At 49.0% G+C, this 27,651-nt stretch overlaps 1 protein-coding gene across 12 annotated transcripts in view; it reads left to right on the top strand.

Annotated features, from left to right (window-relative positions):
* Positions 1–27,651, top strand: part of ZDHHC14 (zDHHC palmitoyltransferase 14) — a 307,986-nt gene that overhangs the window by 253,689 nt on the left and 26,646 nt on the right. For 9 of the 12 annotated variants that reach the window (XR_012517145.1, XM_074397212.1, XM_074397206.1 and 6 more), the window contains 3 exons: positions 8,022–8,114; positions 9,235–9,344; positions 14,556–14,658. Coding sequence is in view for 11 of the 12 variants with exons in the window: in XM_074397212.1 (XP_074253313.1) it covers positions 8,022–8,114; positions 9,235–9,344; positions 14,556–14,658 (306 nt within the window). In the remaining variant the exon portion in view is untranslated. Of the gene's footprint in view, positions 1–8,011; positions 8,115–9,234; positions 9,345–14,555; positions 14,659–27,651 lie in introns of all 12 variants that reach the window. The other 3 variants (XM_074397213.1, XM_074397210.1, XM_074397208.1) reach the window with 1 other exon arrangement.

Below are 27,651 nucleotides of genomic sequence, written 5' to 3'. Positions count from 1 at the left end.
TCCTCACCCCCCTTCCCTCCCCACCTCCCATTGCCTGCACCAAGCTCCATTTTCTCCCTTTCTTCTTTGCATCTGAGAAGCAGAGGCAGTGGGGAGGGGGTTCTCAGGGCCTGCGGCAACGGGGTGGCTGCCTCATACCATGGACAAGAGCCCCCTGCCCTTCCCCAGGGACAGAGACGAATGGCGAGACTTCTCAAAAATAAAAGATAAAAAAAAGGAGGGGAGCTGGCCACTCTGTCCACACAGCCAGGCATGTTCAAACAAAGGAGATCCACTCAGCAACTATTTCCCGTAAAATCATTTTTCTCAACAGCCACCCTGGGCAAAACCTGCCAGGTGGGCCCTAGAAGGGTGAGGGCGGGGAGACGGAGCAAGCACAGAAACGCACAGGCGCGCCCTCTTCTGCCGGCAGCTGCTGCTGCACAGAGCTGGGTTCTCGCTAGGATTCCTTATGCAGAGTCAGGTTTGGATGCCAGGAAAAAGACACAGCCTGGCCTTGAGGTAGGGCATCCTGCAGGGGCATTGGGACAGGCGGTGGCAGGGGCCTCTTCTCAGGGCTGTGGGAGATGGGTGGGTTCTAGAGGGGGACATGGAGGGAAAGGTCCCAGGCAGTGCCCACAGTGGGAACAGGGCCAGGAGGATGGTACCAGGGGCTATCAGGAAGGAACAGCCCATCTGCAGGGCTACAGCTGGCATCTTGGCATTGTGCCCACTCACTCCACATTGGGCAGGGTGCCCACCAGGGCTGGGCATCAAAAGGAGGCAGGGCTCCCCATCAACATGTGGTCTGCCCTGCATCGTGTGAGCACATCGGTGCACTTACACACCCAAGCGTGTGATGGAAAACCGGAGGGGCTGTGACACCTAAACCCCAATGGGGTGAGGGCAGGTGTGACAGTGTTGAAGACTCAGGAGGTGGGATCCCTTCATCCCCTGCATGCTGGTAGGTGAATGACATCATCAGAGCGGGGTTGTGATGCTTGTTTTAAAGAACACTTATCTTTATTTTATTTATTTATTTTTGACATGGAGTCTCGCTCTTGTCGCCCAGGCTGGAGTGCAGTGGCGATATCTCGGCTCACTGCAACCTCCACCTCCCAGGCCCAAGCTATTCTCCCGCCTCTACCTTCCAAGTAACTGGGAGCTCACAACCACACCCGGCTAATTTTTTGTATTTTTAATATTGTTGGAGTTTCACCATGTTGGCCAGGCTGGCCTGACGTCAAGTGATCCATCTGCCTTGGCCTCCCAAAGTGCGGGGATTACACGTGTGAGGCACTGCACCTGGAAAGAACATTTATCTTGCATCAGGGGACACAACAGAATGAAACAGTTGTTTGTAGAGGAAAAGCCTGGGAGGGGGAATTTAGTGGCAGGGGACAGCTCAGTAGGGAGAAGAAGGGCCGTCGGATCCCTGCCTGGGGAGGGTGAGGGTGGAGGAGGAGGAGCGTTCTGCCAAGGGTGCCCTGGAGAAAGGGCCATGCTGGACAGGGATACAGCTAGTGCCAGTTTAGGGAGCAGTGGTGAGTTCTGTCTAAGACACGTTTATAAAAAGAACCTGAAAGTTAACACACTTTGCCGGGGGTGATGGCTCATGCCTGTAATCCCAACACTTTGGGAGTCTGTGGCAGGTGGATCATGAGGTCAGGAGTTCAAGACTAGCCTGGCCAATATGGCGAAACCTCATCTCTACTAAAAATACAAAAATTATCTGGGCATGGTGGCATGCGCCTGTAGTCCCAGCTACTCGGGAGGCTGAGGCAGGAGAATCGCTTGAACCCAGGAAGAGAAGGTTGCAGTGAATGAAGATCACACCACTGTACTCCAGCCTGGGTGACAGCGTGAGACTCCGTCTCAAAGAAAAAAAACAACACAGGAGTGTCTCCATTGGCCTCGAATGACCTAAAGGTCCTCTCTTTAGTTGCCTGCATGTCATATGAAACGAGGAAAACAAAAATCAGCTGCCTGTCAATGAGAATGTGGCAGCCTCATAGGAAATGTTACCCATCAGGCGCCTGTCAGGGAAGCCACATGGTGATGCCGCCTGGACAAAACCCTCAGGAACACGTGCTGGGAGCCCCGGGGCCCTGGGCCTCCTTGAGGAAGACCCTGAAAGGTGAAGCCCTGCCCATCCACAGTTATTTTAATGTAATGGAGCATTAACATCCAATTAGAAGGATTACAGCCATTTTTAATCATGACTTCTCGTTCAGCTGTCTCAAAAGAAGGAGGGTCTTCTGAGGTTGGTAAATCAAATGGTAATTGATTCTCCATTTGCGGAGGCTGTGACACAAAGCATTTTCATCCCTAAGTTGCCTTCACTGGACACTGACCCATCTGAAAGGCACGGTGGCCTAATGGGCGTCCTCTGTTTTTTTTTTTTTTTTTTTTTGAGACGGAGTTTCGCTCTTGTTACCCAGGCTGGAGTGCAATGGCGCGATCTCGGCTCACCGCAACCTCCGCCTCCTGGGTTCAGGCAATTCTCCCGTCTCAGCCTCCTGAGTAGCTGGGATTACAGGCACGTGCCACCATGCCCAGCTAATTTTTTTTTGTATTTTTAGTAGAGACGGGGTTTCACCATGTTGACCAGGATGGTCTCGATCTCTTGACCTCGTGATCCACCCGCCTCGGCCTCCCAAAGTGCTGGGATTACAGGCTTGAGCCACCGCGCCCGGCTTTGGGCGTCCTCTGTTTTAATGGAATGTGGTGGGAGGCTTCAGGTCGGCCCACAGAAAGGACGCCACAATGGGAAAATCACAAAGGCAGCACAGGTCTTTATTAAGCTGCCCATCCTGATACCTACTGATCCTCAGAGAGACACCAGAAAGTAGGCAGGACAGGTGCCCCAAGGCTGCTGACACCTACAGCTGTGCTGAGAAGTTAGTAACTTGCTCGGGGGTGTCCAGAGCTGGAGCCCGGTTCTCCCAACTACCGCCCCTCTCTCTCGCCAGGGGACTGAGATACTTCCTGCTAACCAGTCCCACTGAGGGAGGGTCAGGAAGAAAAAGCATCAGATCGTGTCTCATAAGATCACAGGGTGGGGAAGAGGTTGTTGGTTTTTTCAAATCGACCGAGTCCTACAAGAATGTATTCTCATTGTAAAAAATCCCCAATGGTCCAGAAATACAAGAGCGAAAACGGAAGTGCTGGTCTTGGCCCTTCCTCCGTTAGGCTGTAGGAATCCTTGCTGGGTTTGGTGTGTCCTTCCAGATGGTCTTAGAGTTTGAATACATCCGTGCGCATGGTACACATATGCTGATATGGGGGTGGGAGGACTTGTACCTAAAAAAGACCCTTCTTTTTGCATGGTTCCACAATTTGATTTTTTAAAATATTTCCTGGAGATGTTTCCATTACGATATATAGATCTACCTCATTCTTTTTTTAAATTACTTTATAGAACTCCAGAGTGTAGATGAACTGTAGTTTAGTCTCCTGTTGATGGATATTAGATTTCTTAATTTATTTGACTGTTCATGAAATGAAGTAGTGAATTCTCTTGTGTGTATCTCTGTGTGCGCGTTACTCTGTCTCTAGGAGTGACAGGTTGTGGCATCTCTGAGTTGAAGCAAAGCACTTTTAAGTGTTCACAGACACACCAAATGCTCCTCGTAACAGACTGGGCCAGCCCATGCTCCTGTGTCCCCACACATTTACGGCACTGGCTGTGAACAGTCTTGTCATTTTGGCCAATTTGACAAAAAGAAAAAAATTACATTGTTTTAATTTCCATTTCCTGGATAATAGATTGTACCTCTTTTTACATTCGTGTGCCTTTTTTTTCCTTATCACAATATACATGTCTGTATATCAATTGGGTTATTTATTCTTTTTCTGTGAACATGTAGGAGTTCTTAATGTATTCTCAGTGATAATAATCATCTCTTAAGTATCCTTTGCCAATCTCCAAATCTAACATTTAACTTTTAACTTTACTTTTTTACACAAAAATGTTTATTAATGAACACAATCTGTCAGTCTCATGTCTACATGACTCCTTGGTTTGTGTCTTATATCCTCATCCCAAAGTTACGTGAATGTTTCCTTAATTTTCCTCAAATACCTTTATATTGTGTTTCTTACATTTGGTGCAGTAGTTTATCTATCAGAGGGTTTTGTGGATGTGGTGCAAGCTGAAGTTCGTTTAATGAAGTGTCCCAAGAGCACTTACTATTTTACTATTCTATTCCAGCAGGTCTCAACTGTTCTGGTGTCGAGACTCCTTTACACATTGAAAAATTATGAAGGACTCCCAAAGAGCTTTTGTTTGTATATATTTTGAAGTTAGGTAGAGAGATAGATGGCAGATAGATAGATAGATAGATAGATAGATAGATAGATAGACAGACAGACAGACAGACAGATGATAGAGTGATTCATCATGTTGGAAATTACAACTCAAAAATTTTAAAACCCAAGAATGCACAGACCCACATTGTATTTGAATGACATCAAGGATGTCATCTCCCTGCCATTCTGGAAACCAGGGAATTCTGGACATGTAACATATGTGGCTCCATGATCTCTCACCTTTTATGATCCTCCAAATAATGAAGCACCCTAACCATTCTGTCTTGCACAGCCTTCTTCCCTTACATAGCTTCCTGCTGCAAACAGAGCCCCTATTCCCTTAGGGCAGGAAGCCCCTGTTCCTCAGTGCGGGGCTGGGTGCATAGTAGGACACAGAGCCAGCACTTCTGGGATTTGGCAGGAACTTGAGAAAAGGGTCTCTGCAGAGCAGCACTTTTCAGAGCTTTTCGATTTCATAAATGTTTAGGGAGTCCCTCAGTGTGCAACCTCTTAGGCTAGGGCTGTGGGGAATCTGAAGCCATCCCTCTGGCCACAGTGGGGACAAACTGTCTTAGCAGGACTGTGGGGGAGACAGAGGCACAGCAGTAGCTGCTATGATTTGAAACCCATCCTCGATGGTGTAAACAGTCCCAGCTGGTTATGAAATTGGCTTTCAGTAGAGTTGGATTGTTTCCTCTCTTTTCTCTTTCTAAAAAAAACAAGAAAAAAAAAAACAGTAAATGGGTTTCGATACCTTTTAAAGAAATTTCTATTTCTTTATCTTATTATGGCATAGATATTTTCAGCATATAGTTAGTGGGCCAGTGAGGAATGTGTGTCTGGATATTTGTGTCTGAGTCTGAGGGTGGATGTGAAAGAGAATGAACCATGTACGCTGCTACAGGTTCACAGATCCTGGACAAGGAGCGCCCTACCTCCCCCCAGCAGAAGCGGGGTCAGTCTAGGACCACCTGCCCCTTGGCAAGAATTAGGAAAGGGACCAGCCCAAGGCTCTTCTGTCATCCCAGGAGAGCAGACTTCCAGTGTTCAAGTCCTGGCTCTGCTATTTCTCAAGCAAATTACTTCATTGCTTTCTGCCTCAGTTTCCCTATCTGTTGAGGGGGAGTCACACTTCTCCCTGGGTCACTCTGAGGTTTAAGCAGAACAGTACCTGACACATCCCAGTGATGCCAGCCACTGTTATGAATGATGATGATGATGGTTCCATAAGACCTACTGTGGGGGAGTGTCCACTGGGTCCCAGGGTGAGACTAGTGCAAGCAGGCTGCATCTTGTGTCTCACCTCGTACGTTGGATTCATGTCATTTTGACACAGCTGCAAGCTGACAGTGGGACTGCATTCTACAATTTATAAAATGTTTCTAAAGCACATGAGATATTAACAGTAAAGCTGCCCAGGCCAGATAGCTCATGCTTGTAATCCCAGCACTTCGGGAGGCCAAGGCAGGAGGATCACCTGAGGTCAGGAGTTCAAGACCAGCCTAGCCAACATGGTGAAACCCCATCTCTACAAAAAATACAAAAATTAGCTGAGTGTGGTGGCGGGCACCTGTAATCCCAGCTACTCAGGAGGCTGAGGCAGGAGAATTACTTGAACCTGGAAGCCAGAGGTTGCAGTGAGCTGAGATTGCACCACTGCACTTTAGCCTGGGCAACAAAAGTGAAACTCCATTTCAGAAAATAAAAGAATAGAAAAGCTGCATTTTTTGTTGTTGCTGTAAACCTTCAGAATTCTGTATCTGATGGCTGCGACGCCTCCTGATGAGAGTAATGAGCAGAGTTGGCATTGTCAAAAAAGCTGCCACCACTTTCAGTCTGGGATCCTCACTGCTTGTACATGCCAGGTTTCAAACGGTTCATACATCAGAATGTTACATGGATTTTGACGCTGCCATCATTCTACCTGGATCATAAACTCCTGGTGACACATAAGTATTTCTGGGATTGCAGTTTGGCTCTTTCTGTATTATTCAGTAAATGAATCTGGTTCTGTTCGTGATGCTTTTCTCCCTTCGGCTACTGCTTGTTTCCGTTCCATGTGTCTCCTCCTCTTTCTGTCTCTTGTCTTTTCCTTCTGGCCGGTCCAAACCCATCATGAGTGTCACCTCCCTCTCACACAACCCAGCTTTCCCGACTTGGTCTTCCCACTGGCTGCCTCGATGGGTTACCTGGACTCCACTCCACTTCTTCTTTCCAGCCAGTACATGACCTGAATCCGATGGGAGTTGCCTTCCCAGTCTGTCCCCTCTTGGCAGGGGGGAAGTGGGTAGGGAGAGGGGCCTCTTTAGCCCTGTTCTGTGGGAAGGCATTTGAGAAAGAGACCGTGTTTGGGCCACCATCCATGTGTCCCCATGTGCACACAGAGTCCCCACCATAGCCATTTGCCCAGTAGGAGTTGCCCAGGCTGGCGACAGCTGTGGGTAGGGGTTTGCTTCCCTGCATCTGGTCCCTACAGTTCCCTGCTACTGTCTCCTCTTAGAGCAGACCCAGTGGTTTGTGCCATGTTGAAAGGCAGCCAACAGGCAGAAGCCCATTCACTCCTCCTGTTGCATGCAGCCCTGGTGGTGGCACTGGTTAACCATGGCACAGTGGACCGCGGCACTGCACTGGTCATGTGCTCAGGCCTCTGGTCTAAAGATGAACTATCTCCAGCCTGGAGAAGATCATCACTGCTGTGTTCCGGCGTGATCTATACGGCGTTCATCCTCAGAAGCATTAGGAGAGCACGAGCGTTTATTTCTCCAGCCTGTAATGTATCCACAGGGGACGCGAGATGTATGTGTGAACTCCCAGACCCAGGATGAATGGATTTCCTCCCCCCAGCCCCAGAGAAACATCTGTATCTTGTAAATAGAATTTTATAAACACTTGTGGAACAGAAAAATTCTCTGACCTTTTCAAATTGCCACACTCTTGGGTGATGCATCTCATTTGCTGAAGAGCACCAAGCTTTTTTCCTGTGTGTTGGATACCTCTTGTGGAACTCTTGACTTCCTCTCTCTATGTCCTGTGAGAACTCGTGGTTTCCTGCAGGCTATGGTCAGGGGTTGTTGGCTGAAGGGCTGGGAAACCTCCCCCAGGTAAAAATACCTTCACCCTGACATCACTCGGAGAAATGCTGTCCCCCGTTCAGGGGCTGATTTTCTCCTTCTTCACCCTCTCTGTAAGCAGAGAGGAGGCAGTCCGCTAAGGCAGAGGGCTTTCTGGGCCCCAGAAGCCATTCTCAAGGCAGAAGCCTGTTGGCACCGCAGTCCTCAGCATTCAGAAGGCATTAGAGTCTGTGATTGATGTGCGAGTCAATACCTCATCCTTTCACCCAGAGCCTGAGCTGCAGCCAACGCAAAGCAGGGTGCCTCCTGACCAGGCTGCCACAGCCATCGGCTCCACAGTGAGGCCCAGGAAGAGGTGAAGGTGCAGTCGAAGTCAGAGGAAAGAAGTGAGTGGGTGACTCCCAGGGAGCCCTCCAGTCCTCACGGAGCCACAGAGGCTGCTCCGTGTTGGGGAAGGTGACACCCCTGCCCTGACGGAGGGCTCCCTCGGGCTACAGGGAATTCCTAGAAGAGCAGGAAGTAAGGCAAGGCCGGGCTAGAGAGAGGCCAGCAGCCCGGCGCGTGCGTCCAGGGGTGTTCCGGTTCTAAGTTTCCGTCACTTCCGCCCCTGCGCGGTTCCTCACTTCCGCTTCCTCCTTGACTCGCGTCACCGTTCTGGAGGCCGTGGTGTGTTTCTTCTCTGTCTGGTCCATCGTTGGCCTCTCAGGATTCCACACCTACTTGATCAGCTCCAACCAGACGACGAATGAGGACGTAAGTTCCTGACCACATGGGACACGGTTGTGTTCTTGGGTGTTTAGCAATGGAGGACGGAAAGGAAAAGGTGGGGGTGGGGGCGGCCAGCTTCTCCCATGCATCCCGTTCCAGATGTGAGCCCCTGGGAACAGAGGCTGCGCCATGGAAACTTCTCCACAGGCCGTTCTGCACGTTTCTCTACTGGGAATCTCTACATTCGCTTTTTTTTCCAACCACATCCGTTAGTTACTAAGATTGGCCAAATGACACCTATTTCTGGCCCTGAAGAGAGTATTCTTTCTATTCCTGCAAAATGGTTTCCTAAGCATTTTATCACAATTCCCCTGACAGAGACACACCATGGCGGGCCGACATCAAGTGAATGTTTGAGTCTGCCTTTCATATTTAGTGTCTCTGTTTACTTTTGGGGGGAAATTGCCCTGACCGAAAATTTAAGTTTTCATCCAGGATTATCCACCTGTACTTAATGCAGATGGAGAGGAAGTATAAAAGCAGGAAACAACGTTAGAGAATGTTTCTAGAGCAGTGTGGTCCTCTTTGCTCTTTATACTTAGATTTTGACAGACGTCTCTGTCCACATATGAATTAAATGTCTCAGGATAAGTCCGGTTACCTTAAATAAAAGTTTGAGAAAATAGGCTGTGATAAGACACATGAGATAAGAGAATATTAATACAGTTATTTGTACTTGGTAGCTACAAATATTATAATGTGCAAAACAGACTATTTTGGTCACAAGAAGAGGCTGAATTATTTCAGTCTGTATATTGGGAATCAGGGAACCATTTCACCTACCATTCATTGAATTGTTATTTAGGGAACTAAATGTGAGTATGAAAAAAATCTCTACTGGTGCATGTGAGATGGCCTTTTTGTGCCATGTAGTATAGATATAAGACCATTGTCCTTGAGAATGTTATTCTTTCCCTAATCTCACTTGCTATTTTAGGATATTTCCAAGTTTGGAGTAAATGCCCATTTTCCTTAAGAAAAATACCTCCCTTTCTGTGGATTAAAGATGATTTGCATTCTTTATGGGCTTCTAATGGTCCAACTCACCTCAACTGTGCATTGGTATGAAGGATATTGCATGTTACTGACTTTCCTTTTCTTTCAGATTAAAGGATCCTGGTCAAATAAAAGAGGTAAAGAAAACTACAATCCCTACAGCTATGGAAACATCTTCACCAATTGCTGTGTTGCTCTGTGTGGGCCAATCTCGCCAAGGTAAGACTCAGGACGCATCAGGTTCTTTAACTTGGGAAAGCAAATGCCTCCGCTGTTAGCACAGGCCCCCTGACCTGGTGGAATGGGTCGCCACTACCAGGTGACCGCTTTGTGCCACGTGGATGTGGCCTTCATGAAATTGAGATCTGACTCTGTTTGTGGTGTCACGCTTCATGCCTTTTTTGATCTTCAACTGAATCTGTGTTTGATTTGGGGAAAACTTTCTGAAGCCCAAAATAGAGCAACATGCCTCTGACCCTGCTAATTACTGAACGTGCGAGCAGGGAGCTGTGGTTAACATTGTCAAGGAGTCAGGACACACGGGTAGGAAGGAAGCAGTCAAAAAGCCTGCAGGGATCAGTTTTGAAAGCCGATTTGCACAGCCTAGAAATGTTCACAGAGGGAGAGCTACATGGCCGCAGTTGCTGAGACTGTGGTTATGGTCATGACAACGATGATGCTAACCATGGCAATAGCTGACCTTTACTGAATCCATGTTAAGCCCTGCTCTGAGTTCTTGACTTGCATTAGCCTTTTACAAGCTCACTCTGTGCCTATAGGTAGGTACTGTTATATCTCATTCTATGGATGAGGAAACTGAGGCACAGAGTTTAAATCATGTGCCCAAGATCACACAGCAAGTACATGCCAGCTAGTCAGGACTCACACCCAGGCTGCCCAGTGTCAGAGCTGCTATGTGCCCACTGACACACGCAGCCTGCAAGTCAGAGTGTACAAGTTCAAAATACAGACAACTTTTGATTCTTTGTGAGTTACACCCAGGGAGAATATTTCCAACTGATAAACCATCATCAACAAATAGATATTGAGCAACTATACCTGTTTTCTAGAATGAATTTCCAAGTTATTACTGCTTCCTGCCTTTTGGTCTCTAAATGTGTAAAGCGGGGAGAAATGACAGAAGCCATCATGACTGTGTTCGGGGCAGACCCACTGTGCGCCCAGACCTTACGGATGTGCGCCTGTGGAATGCACACTTCATATGATTATCAGCCTCAATGAACCCTCATTACAGAGGTAAAAAGAAAAAATATTCCAAGCATATATTCCAAGGCCATTTGCACATTGGCACTGAGTTATTATTACTTTGAGTCGTCAGTGTTGCTACTGCAAAACTAGAACTTGATCACTTTCTAGCATTTGCCTAGAAAGTTGGGAGCCCAGCATGCCACTATCCTCCTGAATCTGGGGTCCTCAAGGGACTCCTGACCTCCTCAGAGGCTTAGAAAGGGCAGGCAAGGATCCTGAGTTGGAGGGGCTGCTTGGGCCGCAGGGGTCAGACATGCCTGGGCAGGTGCCAGCTCCTCTTGAAGAAACCTCCTGACTCACCTAGGGATTCTTCTGGGAGCTCCTTAGGCAGCAAGGCTGATTCTTCACGGCATAGATGGTGCTTCCCACTGGCATGTTTGTGACTAGCAGGGCAGGCCAGGAAACTGAGTGTACAAGCCAGGGAGAGCTGGCCTCTTTCCCCACCTGCAATGTACGTATGGAGCTAAGAAAGGATGCCAAAGTCTCAGTTCTGCCCAAATCGCCCTTCTTGTTCCTGAGTCCTTCATCTGCAGATGGCACGGCTTTATGATGTTTATAGACCACAAACTCTCACAGCCAAAATTATTTCCACTGCTGGGTTACATGTGCTGTTTTGGCTGGATTTGGGCTGTCTTCTCTCAAAAATCCATGTTCCTTTGGGTGGGGCATTTCTTGAGAATGGTCCTACCCTCAGAAGTGTTTGAATCATTTGTTAAAAGTAAATCGAAGGACATTAAAATATTGAGGAGTTTATCGGAACAGACAGTGATTCATAAATCTGACAGCTCCAGACTTCAAGTGGTTTGAGGCCAAACTGAAGGTGCTCCAGAAGAGGCTTTTATTGGGTGAAGGTGGGAGGAAGGCAGATAAGGTATTTGCTTTGTTAAAATGGGGCCGTAGCTGTCCTTGGATTATTCTGGCACTTGGGCAGGGACATAGGCCACTCACAGGCTCCCATGCTAGCCCCAGGCAGACGTGAGGGGGTGATGCTTACCTTTGCCCCTCCCTCTCATTCCCTCTTGCCTTCTCCTCCCCTTGCGCTACCTCGCCCCAGCCCCTGCACCCTTAAGTGGGCCAGGGCCTTCCCAGGCATCCTGGCCAGGCCCACCGGCTGAGAGTGTTACCTGCCCAGGCCTTTGTGCTTGAGTTGCCCCTCATAGGTTCTTAAACAGTGCCATGACATGCAGATGAGCCACAGAGAGTTCCCCACTGGGAGCCTACCTACCAAGAGTGCAGAGACCCACGTTTGGTTCCTGCAGTTTCACCAGAGGCAGGAGTGGCAGCTGGCTGGGCATGGCCAGGTTTGGGGGAAGGGGTCCTCATGTACGCCTGGCAGGAGGAATGGAAAATTGGAAAGACAGAAAGGCCCAAGGAATAGTCAGTGTCACACCAGACTTGAACCAGTTCCGAGGGTCATACAGCCACCACTGACTGCACATGTGCGGTGGAGCCAGCTTCATGCCAGGGACTGGCATGTTCCCCTTGAGCTCTGCCCCACCCCAACTAGCCCTGTTCCCCTGCCAGCTTCCTGGCCAACAGTGAGAAGGGGATTTGGGACAGGGGATCAGTGCTGTTGGTCCCCTGCTAATGCTCTCTCAGCTGGTGAGGTTTGCGAGCACCTGACTGAGAGTTTCCTCTGAGAACCTCCCATCACAGTTCTCCTGATGTAGGCAGAGCCTTTCCTCCCAATGGTCACTCATACCTGTCACTGTGGCCTCGGCCTGTGGCCATGAGCCCTGTACAGGCCTCTCTGTGGGGCTCCCCATGGGGCTCTCTTGGGCTGTTTCCTAGAGCACTGCAGCCCAACAAGCACCATGAAATGGGAGGGTTGTTTCTTCTGCTACAGTCGGAGGCCCGGAGGCTGAAGTCAGGGTGCCGGCAGGGTTGCACTGGCCCGGAGGCTGGAGAGAACCCTGCCTTGCCTCTTCCCTGCACCTGGTGGGGCCGTCAGCCCTCCACGTTCCTTGGCTGGCAGATGCTTCACCATGGAGTGGCCTCTGTCAGCCGTGGCGCTCTCACCATGCGCGTTCTCTTCCCACCTCTCTTTCTCTTCTCATAAGGACACCAGCCACACTGGAAAAACGCCCAGCCCAGTCAAGTGTGACCTCACCTTAACTTGGTTCCATCTGCAAAGAGCCTGCTTCAAGTAAGGTCACACTCACAGGTACCAGGTTAGGACTTCATATCTTTCTGCACAGTTCAACCGTGATGTTCCCTCAAGACCTCTTTTTTTTTTTTCTTTTTGAGACAGTCTTGCTCTGTTGCCCAGACTGGAATGCAGTGGCATGATCTCTTCTCACTGCAACCTCCACCTCCCAGATTCAAGTGATTCTCCTGCCTCAGCGTCCCAAGTAGCTAGGATTCCAGGCATGCGCCACCATGCCCTGATAATTTTTTTGTGTTTTTAGGAGAGTTGGGGTTGACCATGTTGGCCAGGCTCGTTTTGAAATCCTGACCTCCAGTATCTGCCCACCTTGGCCTCCCAAAGTGCTAGGATTACAGGTGTGAGGCAGCATGTCTGGCCCCTCAAGACATCTAGACACTGGCTCTACCTAGGGCCCACACCTGGACCTTCACCCAACTCCCAGGTCTCAGCCCCATCCCCGGCTCTCACCCGCACTGGGGGCAGAGCACCTTATCTCCAAGACAGCCTTGTCTGCTCTTTTCCCCTCTGACCCTTTGTACCCTCGAAGGGAGTATTGTGAAGCTGGTTTGAGAACCCTGCGTTGACAGCCTGCAGAGGAGGCCCAGCACTTCCTTGGAAAGGGGAAGATTTTTGTTGCCTATTGTTTTTTCTAAACCTCTGGAGGTTCAGCTGAAACTCAGGCAGAGAGAGTCCCATTTGGGGATTGGATCACAAGTGATTTTTCTGGCTTATTGTTCTGCCACTTAAAGGCCTGAAGGCAGTAGTCACACGAGGTTGACTCCCGTCTTCCAGAAGCTGAACTGGCACATAGGAGGCCCTGCTTTCTGCGAAAAGCAGCCCAGGCAGTCAGTCCTCAGAGGCGGGGATAGGTGTGGCTTTGTGGATAGATTTCTTTATTTTGCAAAACGCCAAGCACCTGGGGAAGATTCCGCGCTGCAAGCGTGGCTGGTCCCACACTGTGGGGGCTGCTCCAGGGACACCCACTCATGAGCTGAACCCCCGGTTACACGTCTGCCCTTAGACTCAAGGTCAATGCTGAGCCTTGACCGGGGAGAAAAAAAGGCAACTTTGCCCCACCTTCTAATTAGCGCAGTGCCATACAGTATAGAACCAGATGTCTTTAGAAGCATTACATAGAAACTTGTCTGTGGGACGAGGAACCCAGTCTTCTTTCCATCAAGAAGAATTTGCATAGCACCCACTGGGTGTCAGTCTCAGAGATACAAACATTGAGACAGCCTGCCGGCCTTGCCCTCCACGCTCTGAGAGATGTGGATGAGGGGCTTTAATCCCCATCTCTGTGTGCCAGGCACAGGGCCAGGTGCCGTCTGGGGCAACAAGATGAAGACTCTGCCCTTGGGAGCTTGATTGTAGGCGGAAAGCGAAATGCGGGACTGAGAGAATCAGAGAAGGGGAGAAAGGGGAAGGGGCAAGGGGCAAGAGCAGGGGCTTTTGAACCTGGTCTTGAAGAATGGACAGCAGAAGGGAGGGAAAAATGACTTTGGGAGAGAGCGGGGAAGAGTCGGAACAAAAACCCAGAGACAGCAGAGCAGAGTGCACGCTGGGCGGGGAGGGGCTGTGGTCCTGTTCCCACATGGTAGGCAGCTGTTTCCCACACACTGTGCTGGCACTAGCAGGTACCCAAAACACGTTTGCTGGGTGAATGTCGTAGGAAGATGTGCAGTTGAGGCTGGAGGGGAGCGCTGGGGCCAGATTGTGACAGGTGAGAGTGAGACCAGCTTGGAGACACCTGCAGTTAGTGGACAAGAGGGAGATGCTGGGGTCTGAGTGGGCCACAAACCCTCGGCCAAGCCAGGAGGCAGGCAATGCCACAGTCATGTTTAAAGGTAGAAGGGACAGCATTTGGTCACTGATTCTACCTGGAAGTGAGGAGAGGCGTGGTCTAAGGTGCCATCACAGCAAGAGGGAGTCCTGATGCGGAACCTTAAATAGTGTGGCTGCATCTTTGGCTTTTGATTTACCCTCTTCCTCCCATGTTTTCTTCTCTCTCACAGCCTGATTGACAGACGAGGGTACATCCAGCCTGACACGCCGCAGCCAGCAGCACCCTCCAACAGCATCACCATGTATGGGGCCACGCAGTCACAGAGCGACATGGTAGGAGAGGGGGCCGCGGCTCCCCGCCAGGGCTTCCCTTTCGCTGCGTGCTCACCAACAGGTCACCAAGCAGCCTGTCCTAGCAAACCTGCCCAGGAGCCGGGCCAGCCCACCACCACCCACCCTATGTTTACCGCGCTCAGAAGGGAGGCAAGGCGTTAAACTAAGACAGTAGCCAAGGAAGCGTGTGGCCGCTGAGTTCAGTGTGCTTGCTCATGGTTGTGCAGGGGAAGTCCACGCACGCAATCCCTCTGCCAAAACAGCTGAGGCATGTGGATGGAAACCCCTTATACAGGAGCAGGCTGTGGTTTGAGGGATCAGGCGCACGTCTCAGGCAGGGCTAGGCTGGTGATCTTCCATTTCCCTTTCCGTCCCTTGGTACCCATCTGTACTGACCCCTCTTCCGCTTCTTTAAGTGTGCAAAGGATGGCGCTGCCAGTTCTCCCTGCTTCCACCCAAAGTCTGGGATTAGCCCTTCGTACCTTAGTGCAAGTGATCAGACCACCTGCCTCAGCCTTCCGGAGTGCTGGGATGACAGGCGTGAGCCAGTGCCTGGCGCGTTTTCTTTCAAAGCAAGTATGTTGACTTCAAGGCCGTTGCCACTCGCTCTGTAAGGGATCAGGGAAACAGCTTGTTTGGTCAGAACTCACACACTCAGGGAGATGTTAAGGGTCACTCCCCCATATTTTTCAGAAGAGTAAACTGAGAACAGAGGGAGGAAGAGATGAGGGGGTCACATTCACGGAGACCAGCTGTGTTCAGGGCATGTGGTGGTCAGCACCTCATTTAACCCTAAAGCAACAATGGGAAAAGGGGACACTTGTCCCCACCATTTTAAGTCGGAGAGATTGACCATCTGTCTACCCAAGGGCACACAGACACTGATTTGTGGGTTCAAAACTAGCCTGGTGACTCCAGTGCCCATGTTCACTTCATATGCCTCATGGCCTCAAGTACACAGGCATTAAAGACCAGGAGATCTGTGCTCTGAGACCTTCTTGACGATTCGCAGGTGCACAAGGAGTGCCACATACATTGATCATGTCTCTCTGATGTGTGTGTGTGTCTACACACAATCACCTCTCATTCAATCGGCAACTCTACCTGGGTTCCCTCTGTGTATTGAGGACTAGAGCAGGAGCTGCAGATACAAGGTGTGGAGTACAGCTCACCTGCCTTCAAAGGGGTCAGCAGTTAGGGCACCACATGAGCAGATACATGAAGGAAGCATTAAGAACCTTCTGTAGAATTCACCACTAATGGCAACCGTCCTTAGCAAAACCGTGGACTTGTGTTCATCCTACCCTGTGACCCCCATAGTACTGGGCTCGCCAAGTTCTTCACGGTGCTCATCTCACCAAGCTCTACACCAGGAGTCCCCAAACTTTTTACACAGGGAGCCAGTTCACTGTCCCTCAGACTGTTGGAGGGCCGCCACATACTGTGCTCCTCTCACTGACCACCAGTGAAAGAGGTGCCCCTTCCTGAAGTGCGACGGAGGGCCGGATAAATGGCCTCAGGGGGCCGCATGCGGCCTGCGGGCCGTAGTTTGGGGACGCCTGCTCTACACATTCTTGAGATTAAGAAAATTAACAAAAGCTGTTTAAAGGTGCTCTCACCAGGAAGCCACTTCAGGTCAAGACCAGATGGCACATAATTCATCAATTCAGCAAACAGTTATTGAGCACCTACCCTGGGCCTCTGTGATAGGGAAGGTATGTTTGATGATGGAAGTGGGGGGGGTCATTTTACTCCAGATGGCAAATCAGATTCCCCTCTGGAGTCCATTAATTCTACACCTGCACCAAGACTGTAGTCAAGCGCACACATTGTGATGTGGCAGAAATGCTAGGGCACATTTGCCGATTCATGTAAGAGTCACCTTCCAGCTAACTAGTACCCCTGAGGCACTGGGCTATGACGTTTAACGGTTGTTGGAAGAGGACCCTGCACAGGTTGAGAAAGAGGACACCGTCACAGTGCAGCCATTGCCTGTTTGTCACTCCTTATCACTCAATTCAGTGTAAGGCTATTTACTTTATTTATTTATTTTTTGAAACAGTGTCTCACTCTATCACCTAGGCTGGAGTGCAGTCGGGTGATCTCCACTCACTGTAACTTCCACCTCCCGAGTTCAAGCGATTCTCCTGTCTCAGCTTCCCAAATAGCTAGTATTACAGGTGTGTGCCACCACGCCCAGCTAGTTTTTGTATTTTTTAGTAGTGACAGGGTTTCACCATGTTGGCCAGGCTGGTCTCCAGCTCCTGGCCTCAAGTGATCCACCGGCCTCTGCCTCCCAAAGTGCTAGGATTACAGGCATGAGACACTGTGCCCAGCCGGTAAGGCTACTTTTTAAGGCATCTGTTCATCTGGGGGCTTGAGCACCGTGTCCGGAAGCTTGAAGATGACAAAAATTACCAAGGCTCCTTGCCCTCCTGTTCTCCACTGCGACTGAAGATGGGACAGTCTAAACACCCTGGGAAAGAGCTGCATGCAACCTCACCAGGCCACTGAGCACCAGGCAGATCAGGAGGAGCTCTGGACCCGGAAGCAGAGTCTCTTCAGTGCCGGCCTTGGGCTGATGGCATACAGAATCACGGCAGGATTCAGTGAGGACCTGCAGCCCTGGTCACCTGCCCAGGCTGACAGTGCACTCTCTGCCATACACACCTGAGGGTAGGTGGCTTGCATCTCCTGCCATTCATACACAAAAGACAGAGAGCATGATTTTTTTTTTTTTTTTTTTTTTGAAGCAGGCTCTTACTTTGTCGCCTAGGCTGAAGTGCAGTGGTGCGATCTCAGCTTACTGCAACCTCTGCCTCCTGGTCTCAAGGTGAACCTCCTACCTCAGCCTCCTGAATAGCTGGGACCATGGGCATGCGCCACCATACCTGGCTAATTTTTGCAATTTTTGTAGAGACAGTTTTGCCACGTTGCCCAGGCTGGTCTCAAACTCCTGACCTCAAGCGATGCACCTGCCTCAGCCTCCCAAAGTGTTGGGATTACAGGTGTGAGCCACAGCACCCAGCCATTCATTTCTTTACTCAGACATGCACAAATTTTTCCAGAGAGCTTCCAGGGGAAGGCTTGAAAGCACTGTTGGGAGTAAAGAAATGAACAAGGCTCGCATGCACCTGGGAGCTGTACGGTACAAAAACATTTCAGCATCACAGTCCTGATGAATCCATGCCTGTGTGTCTAGGCTCAGACACATGACATGTGCATGAAATCCCCATGGTAAAGAAGCCTTCCATCAGTGAGTACCATGGTCTACCTTCCTCCCTAAGGGAGACAAAACTAAGAAAACCTAAACATCCTGGGAGTCATGCGCATGTGAGCGCTACTCTGGATTTGGTAATAGCACAGAATTGTGTGTGCGTGCGCACGTGCGTGTGCGCATGCGCGTGCACATGCTATTAGCTGGCTGCAGTGGCTCACACCTGTAATCCCGTCACTTTGGGAGGGAGAGGTGGGTGGATCATGAGATCAGGAGTTCAAGACCAACGGGGAAAAAAAAAAGCCTTACATTGAATTGAGTGATAAAGGGCCTCCAGAGTAGCTGGGATTCTAGGCACCTGCCACCACACCCAGCTAATTTTTGTATTTTTAGTAGAGAAGGGTTCCACCCTGTTGGCCGGGCTGGTCTCACACTCCTGATCTCATGATCCACCCACCTCGGCTTCCCAAAGTGCTGGGATTACAGGCATGAGCCACTGCACCTGGTCAATAACACAGAACTGTATAGTCAAGACCCTGAAGCAGGATGTTCCAGTCCGTGATAAAAGCTGTACAGACACATCTCTTCCACATGGTAAATGCTTTTGAGTCAGCCAGCAGGCTTTAGGATGCCTTTTTATCCCCATCCTGAAGAGGAAAATTGGAGATGGGGATTCACTGTGCAGAGACCAGACTGCTGCCACTTACTAGATGCATAACCTTGATGAGTTAATTAATCTCTCTCTGCCTCAGTGTTTTCATCTATAAAATGGGAACATTGATATTCTTACCTTGTAGGGTTTCTGTGAGGATTAGATTAAGACATATAAAGCGCTTAAAACCTTGCCTAGCACAAAAGAAGTACTATTTAAGTGTCAGCTATTATTATTATTGTCTCCCTGAGATCCATGAGTGTCGAGATGAGCGAGCTCCACTGTGCCCTCTCAGAGCAACCGGCAAACAATTGAGATGGCTGCTGTGAGGGAAAGAGCCCAGGATGGGAACCAGGGAACGAGCGCTCCCATTCTGGCTGTTGCCAGTTAGTTCCCTGACCATTAGCAGGCCACTCTTGCCTCATTGGTCCTCAGTTTTCCTCATCTGCAGAATAGGAGCTGGGATTAACTCGTATCTAAAGTCGCCTTCCAGCTGTGAGCCCTTTGTGAGTCTCTGACCTTTGCAGCTCCACCAGGAGATTAGGAGGGCAGAGACAACATCTCAATCCACACGTGCAGGCAAGAGCTCTCCAGCCCCCAGAGGGAGGTAAACACTGACTGTCAGCTCCTCCTCTCCTCCCACCCACCCTGAGCAACAGCCCGGAAACTGACTAAGCCCGAACTTGACACAGGACTGGGGGTGTGCTGCGGGGCTGCGCAAGGTCTGGCCGTCACACTAGAACTTCCCCTGAGAGGAGGAGCGTGTGTTGCTCTTCTCATTTGTCTCCTATTTCTTGCATTTATGGGATAGAACCCACCTGGCCATGGTGTGTAATTCTTTTTACATGTTGCTAAATTCAGTTTGCAGTATTTTGTTAAGGATTTTCTGTCTGTATTTGTAGGAGAATTGTCTGTAGTTTTCTTGTGAAGTGTTTGTCTGGTGCTAGTATCGGGGGTAATACTGGCTTCATAGAAGGAGTTGAGAAGGGCTTCTTACTCTTCTGTCTTTTGAAAAGTTTGAGAAGAACTGATATTCATTCATCTTTAAAGATTTGCAACAATTTGCCAGGAAAGCCATCGGGTTTTGAACTTTCTCCATGGCTATTTTATTGATTATTAATTCACTCTACTTTATTATAGATCTATTCCGATTTTTAGTTTTTTTCCGTGGGTCAGTTTCAGTAGTATGTGTCTTTGTAGGAATTTCTCTATTTCATCCGAGTTAATCTAATTTGTGGCGTTGTCTCATCTGTCAATATTGTCTTATTATGAAAATAGATGAAAGGAGGAAAGCTTAAGGACTGAAAAAGTTAAATTGAAAATTTAACTTGTAAAACTGGAGGAAAGGGGAGAAGAAACAGACCTCAGTGAGAGTCAAGAAGCACTTGGAGTAAGCCCTGAAGGGGAGAAATTGGTATTTTGTATTTTTTAAACATTCCGTGAAATGCACATGGCAGCTGAGAAGGTGGGGGAACCACTAGCGGAGTGAGTTCCAGTGTGGGTTCCAGCCCGGCCCTGTTGCTTTGCTTTCTCCCGCTTTAAGTAATGTTAGGGCCATGAGAAATACACATAGCAATTAATTTCCAGGAATGTCAAAACACAGACAAATGAACTGAAATATTTCAAGACTGACAACAAAACAAATTCTCTGGGGCCACGGTAGCATTCTTCTCCTTTGATTTTCTTCGGCTGCCTGTAACAGACATCCCAAGCAACAAAGACCATCACGGACTGAGCCGGCTCATCACAATCAGCCGTGCCTGGCCAAAAGGGTCCCGAAGCCCTTCCATTTTCTTGTTTCTGATGCAGTGATAGACGCCCAGGGCACTCACCGTCTGCACCTTGGAAAGCCTGTACGATCGCTAAGACCAAGTGGTCTGGCAACTTGCCAAGCAATCCATCATCTTCCTTTTTACTTATTTATTTCCTGATTTGTATATAGTTAGATCTCACAATCGATAAAAAAATTTTTGTGTTCCAATCCCCGACTAGACGGATGTGAAAACAAATACACAAATCCTTTAGTGTTGAATTAGTCAGAATCGCAAGCTAAACTTCAAGCTATTCTAGGGGCGGCACCAAGTTGATTTGCTCTAGAACCATACTTTGGTCAGGTGGGTCTCTGCTGAGGTTCAGCACTCTAGAATGGGAAGAGCATTGCTAATATTGTGCCCCAGAGTCCCTGGTCCTGGTTCCAGGTTCAGGACTCAGGAGGAGTCCTGGTTCTGTTCAGTCTTTTTTTGCACTCTGTAAACAGTTTAAACCCTGAAAAAAAAATTTTTTCTTGTGTGTAAATGTTTCAAATTAGGCAGAAACCAGGGATTCCATCCACCACTGTTCTGGAGTGGCAACGGAGTCCAAGGGGGTGCCCTTGTTAGGGCTGAGCCCCTCTAGGTTAGGCAAAAGGACAGGACCAGGGACTCCGGACACCCAGAGTCCAAAAGCAGACAGCCAGAAGCTGATGGGACCAGGAACTCTAGACCCAAGATTAAAGACAGAAAAAAAAACCAGAACCGGGACTCTCCCAGAGTCCAAAACCCAACAGCAGAGAAACCAGAATCAGGACTCTTCTAGAGTCCAGAATAGAACCAGGACTCTTTCCAGAGCCCAGAACAGAACCAGGACTCTTTCCAGAGCCCAGAACAGAACCAGGACTCCTCCTGGGTCCTGAACAGAACCGGGACTCTTTCCAGAGCCCAGAACAGAACCAGGACTCTTTCAAGAGCCCAGAACAGAGCCAGGACTTCTTCCAGGTCCTGAACAGAACCAGGACTCCTCATGGGTCCCGAACAGAACCAGGACTCTTTCAAGAGCCCAGAACAGAACCAGGACCCCTCCCGGGTCCTGAACAGAACTAGGACTCTTTCCAGAGCCCAGAACAGAACCAGGACTCCTTCAGGTCCCGAACAGAACCAGGACTCTTTCCAGAGCCCAGAACAGAACCAGGACTCCTTCCAGGTCCCGAACAGAACCAGGACTCTTTCCAGAGCCCAGAACAGAACCAGGACTCCTCCCGGGTCCTGAACAGAACCAGGACTCTTTCCAGAGCCCAGAACAGAACCAGGACTCCTCTCAGGTCCTAAACAGAACCAGGACTCTTTCCAAAGTCCAGAACAGAACAGGACTCAGCTCCTGAGTCCTGAACCTGGAACCAGGACCAGGGACTCTGGGGCACCCAGAGCCCAAGGTCATGGGAATCACCGTAGTCAATTCCAGCATCCCGGTAATTGGATGATGCCTGTAACTTCCAGGAATAACCAGATCTGGCCTGACTTACCTTCTCTGCAGAGCAGGACTAGAGGACTCTGAAGAATAATTTGGTGGAGCACACGGAGAGTCGATCCGCTCTCTTCCGGCAAGGAGTGGTCTGTGGGGTCCTGGAACATCTCAGGGGGCACCTCCCCTATAGTCCACCTCCCAGCTCAAGGGAGCCCAGAACGAGCCCAGTCTGCACCCAGTGGCAGATGAAATAATAATATCTCGCTGGGGCCTCCAAATACTGTAACCAAGTGAGTTAGAAGGAAACGCCACGCTCTGAGCTCAAATTATGAGTCCTTTATTCAGCCGGTGACCGAGAGTCAGCTAAGGCTCAAAATCTCTCGGCCCCAAGGAAGGGGCCTGATTTCCCTTTATACCTTGATTTAGGTAGGGGAAAAGGCAGCCTAGCTGAAGCAGAATTGTACAGAAGCAGAACAAGCAAGTTAGTAGGAGGAGGCTGGGAACTAGGGGGCAGGAGGTTCCCAGGATTGTTGGTTGCTAAGGGTATTTCCATACAATCACTAAGGGGGGTATTGGGGAACTTTCCGTACCCAGGAGGGTATTCACAATAGCAGATAGACTTGCCAAGCAGGATGGTTACAGTGGTTACAGGTACTGTGAACAGTGTGAACCAACGTTCAAAGCTTTGACCCAGTAAGGAACCTGAGGGGGCTGCAGCAGGGAGGGAGAGGCTCCAGAGAGCGTGTCAGGTTTGCAGCTAAGATGAAGTCAGTTAGGCTAACCCAGGTTATTACCCTATTGCAAGAATTGCCTCACTTAATCCCCATAACAACCTGCAAGATAGCCTCGTTTTACAAAGGATGAAACTGAGACTTGAGTATGTTGTGTAACTCGCTCACAGTCACACAGCTAGGGATGCAAGCCTGTGTACTTTCTTTTCTTTTCTTTTCTTTTCTTTTCTTTTCTTTTCTTCTCTTTTCTTTTCTTTTTTTCGCTGAGATGGAGTCTCACTCTTGTCACCCAGGCTGGAGTGCAATGGCACAATCTCAGCTCACTGTAACCTCGGCCTTCCGAGTTCAAGCAATTCTCCTACGTCAGCCTCCCGAGTAGCTGGGATTACAGGCATGTACAACCACACCAGGCTGATTTTTGTATTTTTACTAGCAACGGGGTTTCACCATGTTGGCCAAGCTGATCTCAAAATCCTGACCTCAGGTGACCCACCAGCCTCAGCCTCCCAAAGTGCTGGGATGACAGGTATGAGCCACCGCGCCCGGCCCCGGGTGCTTTCTGTGTCCTATCTCCATTTGAAAAGCCCTCAAGTTGGAACCAGGTTCCCCTCTTCAGGTCTGGCCCTATGTCTGGAGCCAAGGGATAATTTATTACATTGTGTTGCTCCTCAGCCCAGGACGCTCATCAGAATCACAGTGCTAATCACTGCATCCAGTTAAGTCAGAATCCCAGGGTGGTTGGCAAGGCCTTCGTAGTGCCATGGGCCTGGAGATGACTTTAATTGGCAGCCAGCATTGAGAACCATCAACATAGCCTTCAAATTCTCTTGCTCTCTCCAAAAGTTTTGGTTAAATGGAATGATTTGGGGCCATTATTTGCTTTGGTACAAAGAAGTTTCTTTTACCTTGAAAAACCTTAGGCCAGTTTCATTTAACTAACACATGGTCTATTCAGAGAAATGGGTATGTGGAGGGTTTGAACAGAATGTGCTAGAGTGTGAGAGACTGCTGGGGTTGGGGGAGCTTCGGCAAAGAGCGCTTAGGTTTCTGGCAAAGCTTCCTGGAGGAGTCGACCTCTGAGAATTTGCCACCCAAAGGTAGGAGGGATATTTGCAGCAAAGTGCAGGCATGCACAGGGCGAAGGCTCTTGGTGTTTCAAGAGGAGGTGCAAGTTGTGGGGAAGCTGACTTAGGCATGTGGAATGTAGGTGCCCATGGATGCCTGGGCGGTGAGGAGAGGCCCAGCACGTAGGGAAGGTTTGCTTCCCCATGTTGATGGAGAAACGGTATGGTTGGTAGAAAATCACTCTGAAACAGTGGAGATATGAATCTGTTTTCTCAGTTATTCTAGAAGAATCAGTCACTCCGGCATTTCAGAAAAACTCAAAAGACGGGCCGGGCACAGTGGCTCACGCCTGTAATCCCAGCACCTTGGGAGGCCGAGGCGGGTGGATCACGAGGTCAAGAGATCGAGACCATCCTGGTCAACATGGTGAAACCCCGTCTCTACTAAAGATACAAAAAATTAGCTGGGCATGGTGGCACGTGCCTGTAATCCCAGCTACTCAGGAGGCTGAGGCAGGAGAATTGCTTGAACCCAGGAGGCGGAGGTTGTGGTGAGCCGAGATCACGCCATTGCACTCCAGCCTGGGTAACAAGAGCGAAACTCCGTCTCAAAAAAAAAAAAAAACAAACTCAAAAGACTTACTCATGGTTGTCATCTGAGATGCTAATCCAATTTCATCTTACACGCTGGAAGATTATTTTTTGAAATCAGCATTCATTACATTTTCCATTTTCTATGCCCACCTCTGCCAGCTGTGTCCCCACCAATTCAAGTTTCTTGGTCTAATTGGACACCAGTAAGAACAATAGAATAAGATAATCATGAAAGATAATGGAAGGAGAAGCTTTGCAAATACTTTAAGTATGCAGCGGGGCGTGGCAGAGAACAGCTGTGGAGTCAGAGCACCTGGGCTGGCTCTGACCTTTGCCGGCCCTGACACTTTGGGTCTGGGTGATCTTGGGCAAGGAACTTAATCCCAAGAGCCTTAAATTCCTAAACTGTAAAATGAAGAAAGCAGTACCAGTGTTCACCTCCCTGGCCTGTGGTGAGGATTCACTGAGATTGTTTCCTCTTCCTGTCACCAGTGTATGACCTAATAAACTGGAGGTGCTTTTTTTTGTTTTGCTTTTTAGAGACGGAATCTCGCTCTGTCGCCTAGGCTGGAGTGCAGTGGTGCAGTCTTGGCTCACTGCCACCTCCACTTCCTGGGTTCAAGCGATTCTCCTGCCTCAGCCTCCCAGGTAGCTGGACTGCAGGCATGCACCACCATTTTTTATAATCTTGGAAAAGCATAAGCCAGGACCCCAAACCAGAACTCTTTGTATGGAGTGAGGAAGGGGTTATTGTCCCCAGACGTGGGCACACCGGATTGCAAATTAATAGACAGGTAGTTGTATTTACATAAGAGCTTTGCAATTTACAGAGCACTGAAAAATACATTTTCTAACTTAACCCTTTATTTTATTTTATTATTGTTTTTTTTTTTGAGACAGAGTCTCGCTCTATCACCTAGGCTGGAGTGCAGTGGCACGATCTCTACTCAGTGCACTCTTGATGTCCCAGGTTCGAGTGATTCTCTGCTTCAGCCCCCCACGTAGCTGGGATTACAGGCGCACGCCACCATGCCTGGCTAATTTTTGTATTTTTAGTAGAGACAGGGTTTCACCATGTTGGTCAGGTTGGTCTTGAACTCCTGACCTCAAGTACTCTACCTGCCTTGGCCTCCCAAAATGCTGGGATTACAGGTGTGAGTCCCGTGCCCAGCCTGGAGGTGGTTTATAAACGTTCGGTTGAATGTATATGCAAATTCCCCTCATAGGAGCTTGCTCACGGGAGATTCTTAACACGTATTAATTTGTTCCAACTTCTTTTCCTCATTCCTTCCATCCTCCAATTTTGCCACATCTCCAAAAACCTCTATCCTGAATGTGGAACTAGGAGCTAGAGGGAAGGAGTTCTCTTTGATGTAGTGACATGCCACAGTTTCATGAAGTTATGGCCGTGGTTTGATGAAATTAATCTGCGAGCCAAGAGGCGGACACCACGGTCATTGTAGCCACCAGACACTGTAGGCAAGTGCCTGTGCACTTTTCCAGGAACTATAAAACATTTTAAGACCTAGAAAAGAAATTACAAGCTCTAAAACATGAAAAGAAAACTGCAAAATCAAAATTGATGAATGTTTAATGTCTATGAGACACATGAATATGTTAACTTCATTAATTGTTAAATGTAGCACTCATGAAAATTTTATGACAGTTTAGAAATGATTTTAGGTTGGGTTTTCCCTACTTCGTAAGAATCCCCAAGCATACGTATGATTACACGGAAATCATTACCAATTACGAACCAGTTGCTTATAGATGGGTAAATTTAGAAGTCTAATTGGCTTGGAGCCCCATGCCCTCCCCACACTGCCTTTGCAACTGAAGTTGCTTCTGGAAGAAGTCCTTTTGGTTTCAAGGCTCCAACCCACTGTTGGAGTGCGCCAAGTGCCATGAGAACATCTGCAGGAGAGGATGAGACGTGTTCTGTGTGGCCCCACAGGTCACATCTAGGACCAGAGGGTGGGCCTGGGATTCACATCCTACTCAATCCAAGAGGGAATGGCCCAGCACACCGAGCTCTTAGCAGACAGGAGTCCCCACCCAGAGATCTCAGACTTGGGACAGGAAGCATCTCCTAGCAATGTTGGACAGAGGACTTCAGCATTGGTGGCAAGGGCCGAACATCGACCTTCAGGCCCCCATCCAGTGGAGGTCCCCGTCCAGCAGCCTCTTCTCTGTAACCGGGGCTTTGAGCCCATTGTCAATACGCCACTATCACCACCAGATAATGTTCCACTCCACTATACATTCATGGGCCATTCGGGCACCTGGCAAACAGGCCTTCCTGTTGCTTCAGTTGTTCCTCACTTGCCTACAGTGTCTGATGGCTAGAATGACCATGGTGTCCGTCCCTTGGCTCGCAGATTAATTTCATCAAACCACGGCCATAACTTCATGAAACCATGGCATGTCACTACATCAAAGAGAACTCCTTCCCTCTAGCTCCTAGTTCCACATTCAGGGTGGAGGTTTTTGGAGATGTGGCAAAATTGGAGGATGGAAGGAATGAGAAAAAGAAGTTTTTAAAAAAGAACAAATTAATATGTGTTAAGAACGTCCTGTGAGCAAGCTCCAGTGAGGGGAGTTTGTACATACATTCAGCCGTGGGCCTCTGTGGTGCTGGGACCACGCTCACAGGGCTGTGGAAAGAGCGCAGGCAGGGCTGGAGCTAAGCGGAACCTGAGGCTCAATTCTCTTTCCCGACTCCCGTCTTTGCAGCTCAGCCACCTTCACAACGCAGGGCTCACCACTCCCCAGACTATACCACATGGACATACCACGTGCTGTTCCAAGCCTTCCACGTACATAACTTCTGCTAACCCTCACAGCACCCTCTGAGGCTGCTACTAACACGACTTCCATTTTATAGATTAACAAAACTGGAGCAGGGAGAGTTTAAGTACATTTTTCTAACAAAAACGTCCTAATTTGCTCCCGGGGTCCATGCTTTTAACCCTATGCTATGCACCTCGATAAAGAAACATCTACAGGGGCTGACAGTGTGGAAAGCGATTTTCAACCACACTCTCAGTCCCCACAACCCATTACCCTTAACCGCGGTCCCCTGTGAAAACCTGCACTTAGGAAATGATCAGTCATCACTCATTTATACATTACAGGGAACTTTAGCCAGACTTCAGGGATTTAGGAATTTCAGTTGTCAATGAATATGTTACCCTGTATTAAAAACGCTTAGGGCTTTAATAATGGTAATTGAGTGCCTCAGTGCTGTTTGCTTAGCACTTCTACCCAGAGTCAAGAATAGTTCCTATGATAGTTGGGTTCAGCAAATGTTGGTTAAAGGAGAGCAAGAAGGAGAGAAAGATTGGCTCCTGTGTGCCGGACACTGGGCTCAGTGTTTGACAGAATAACTCTCTCATCTAGTCCTCACAAAACTGTCTGATGTGGGTATTCTGATTGCCCCAGTGAGGAGACTGAGACTCAGGGATGTTAAATGCGTGACAGAGATAAGCAGTGGCCACGCTGAGACCTCACGCTTGG

This window comes from Saimiri boliviensis, chromosome 4, assembly GCF_048565385.1.
Source record: "Saimiri boliviensis isolate mSaiBol1 chromosome 4, mSaiBol1.pri, whole genome shotgun sequence".
NCBI lineage: Eukaryota > Metazoa > Chordata > Mammalia > Primates > Cebidae > Saimiri > Saimiri boliviensis.
Note: the sequence above shows the minus strand (reverse complement) of the source record. Positions and strands in the feature narration are given on the sequence as shown.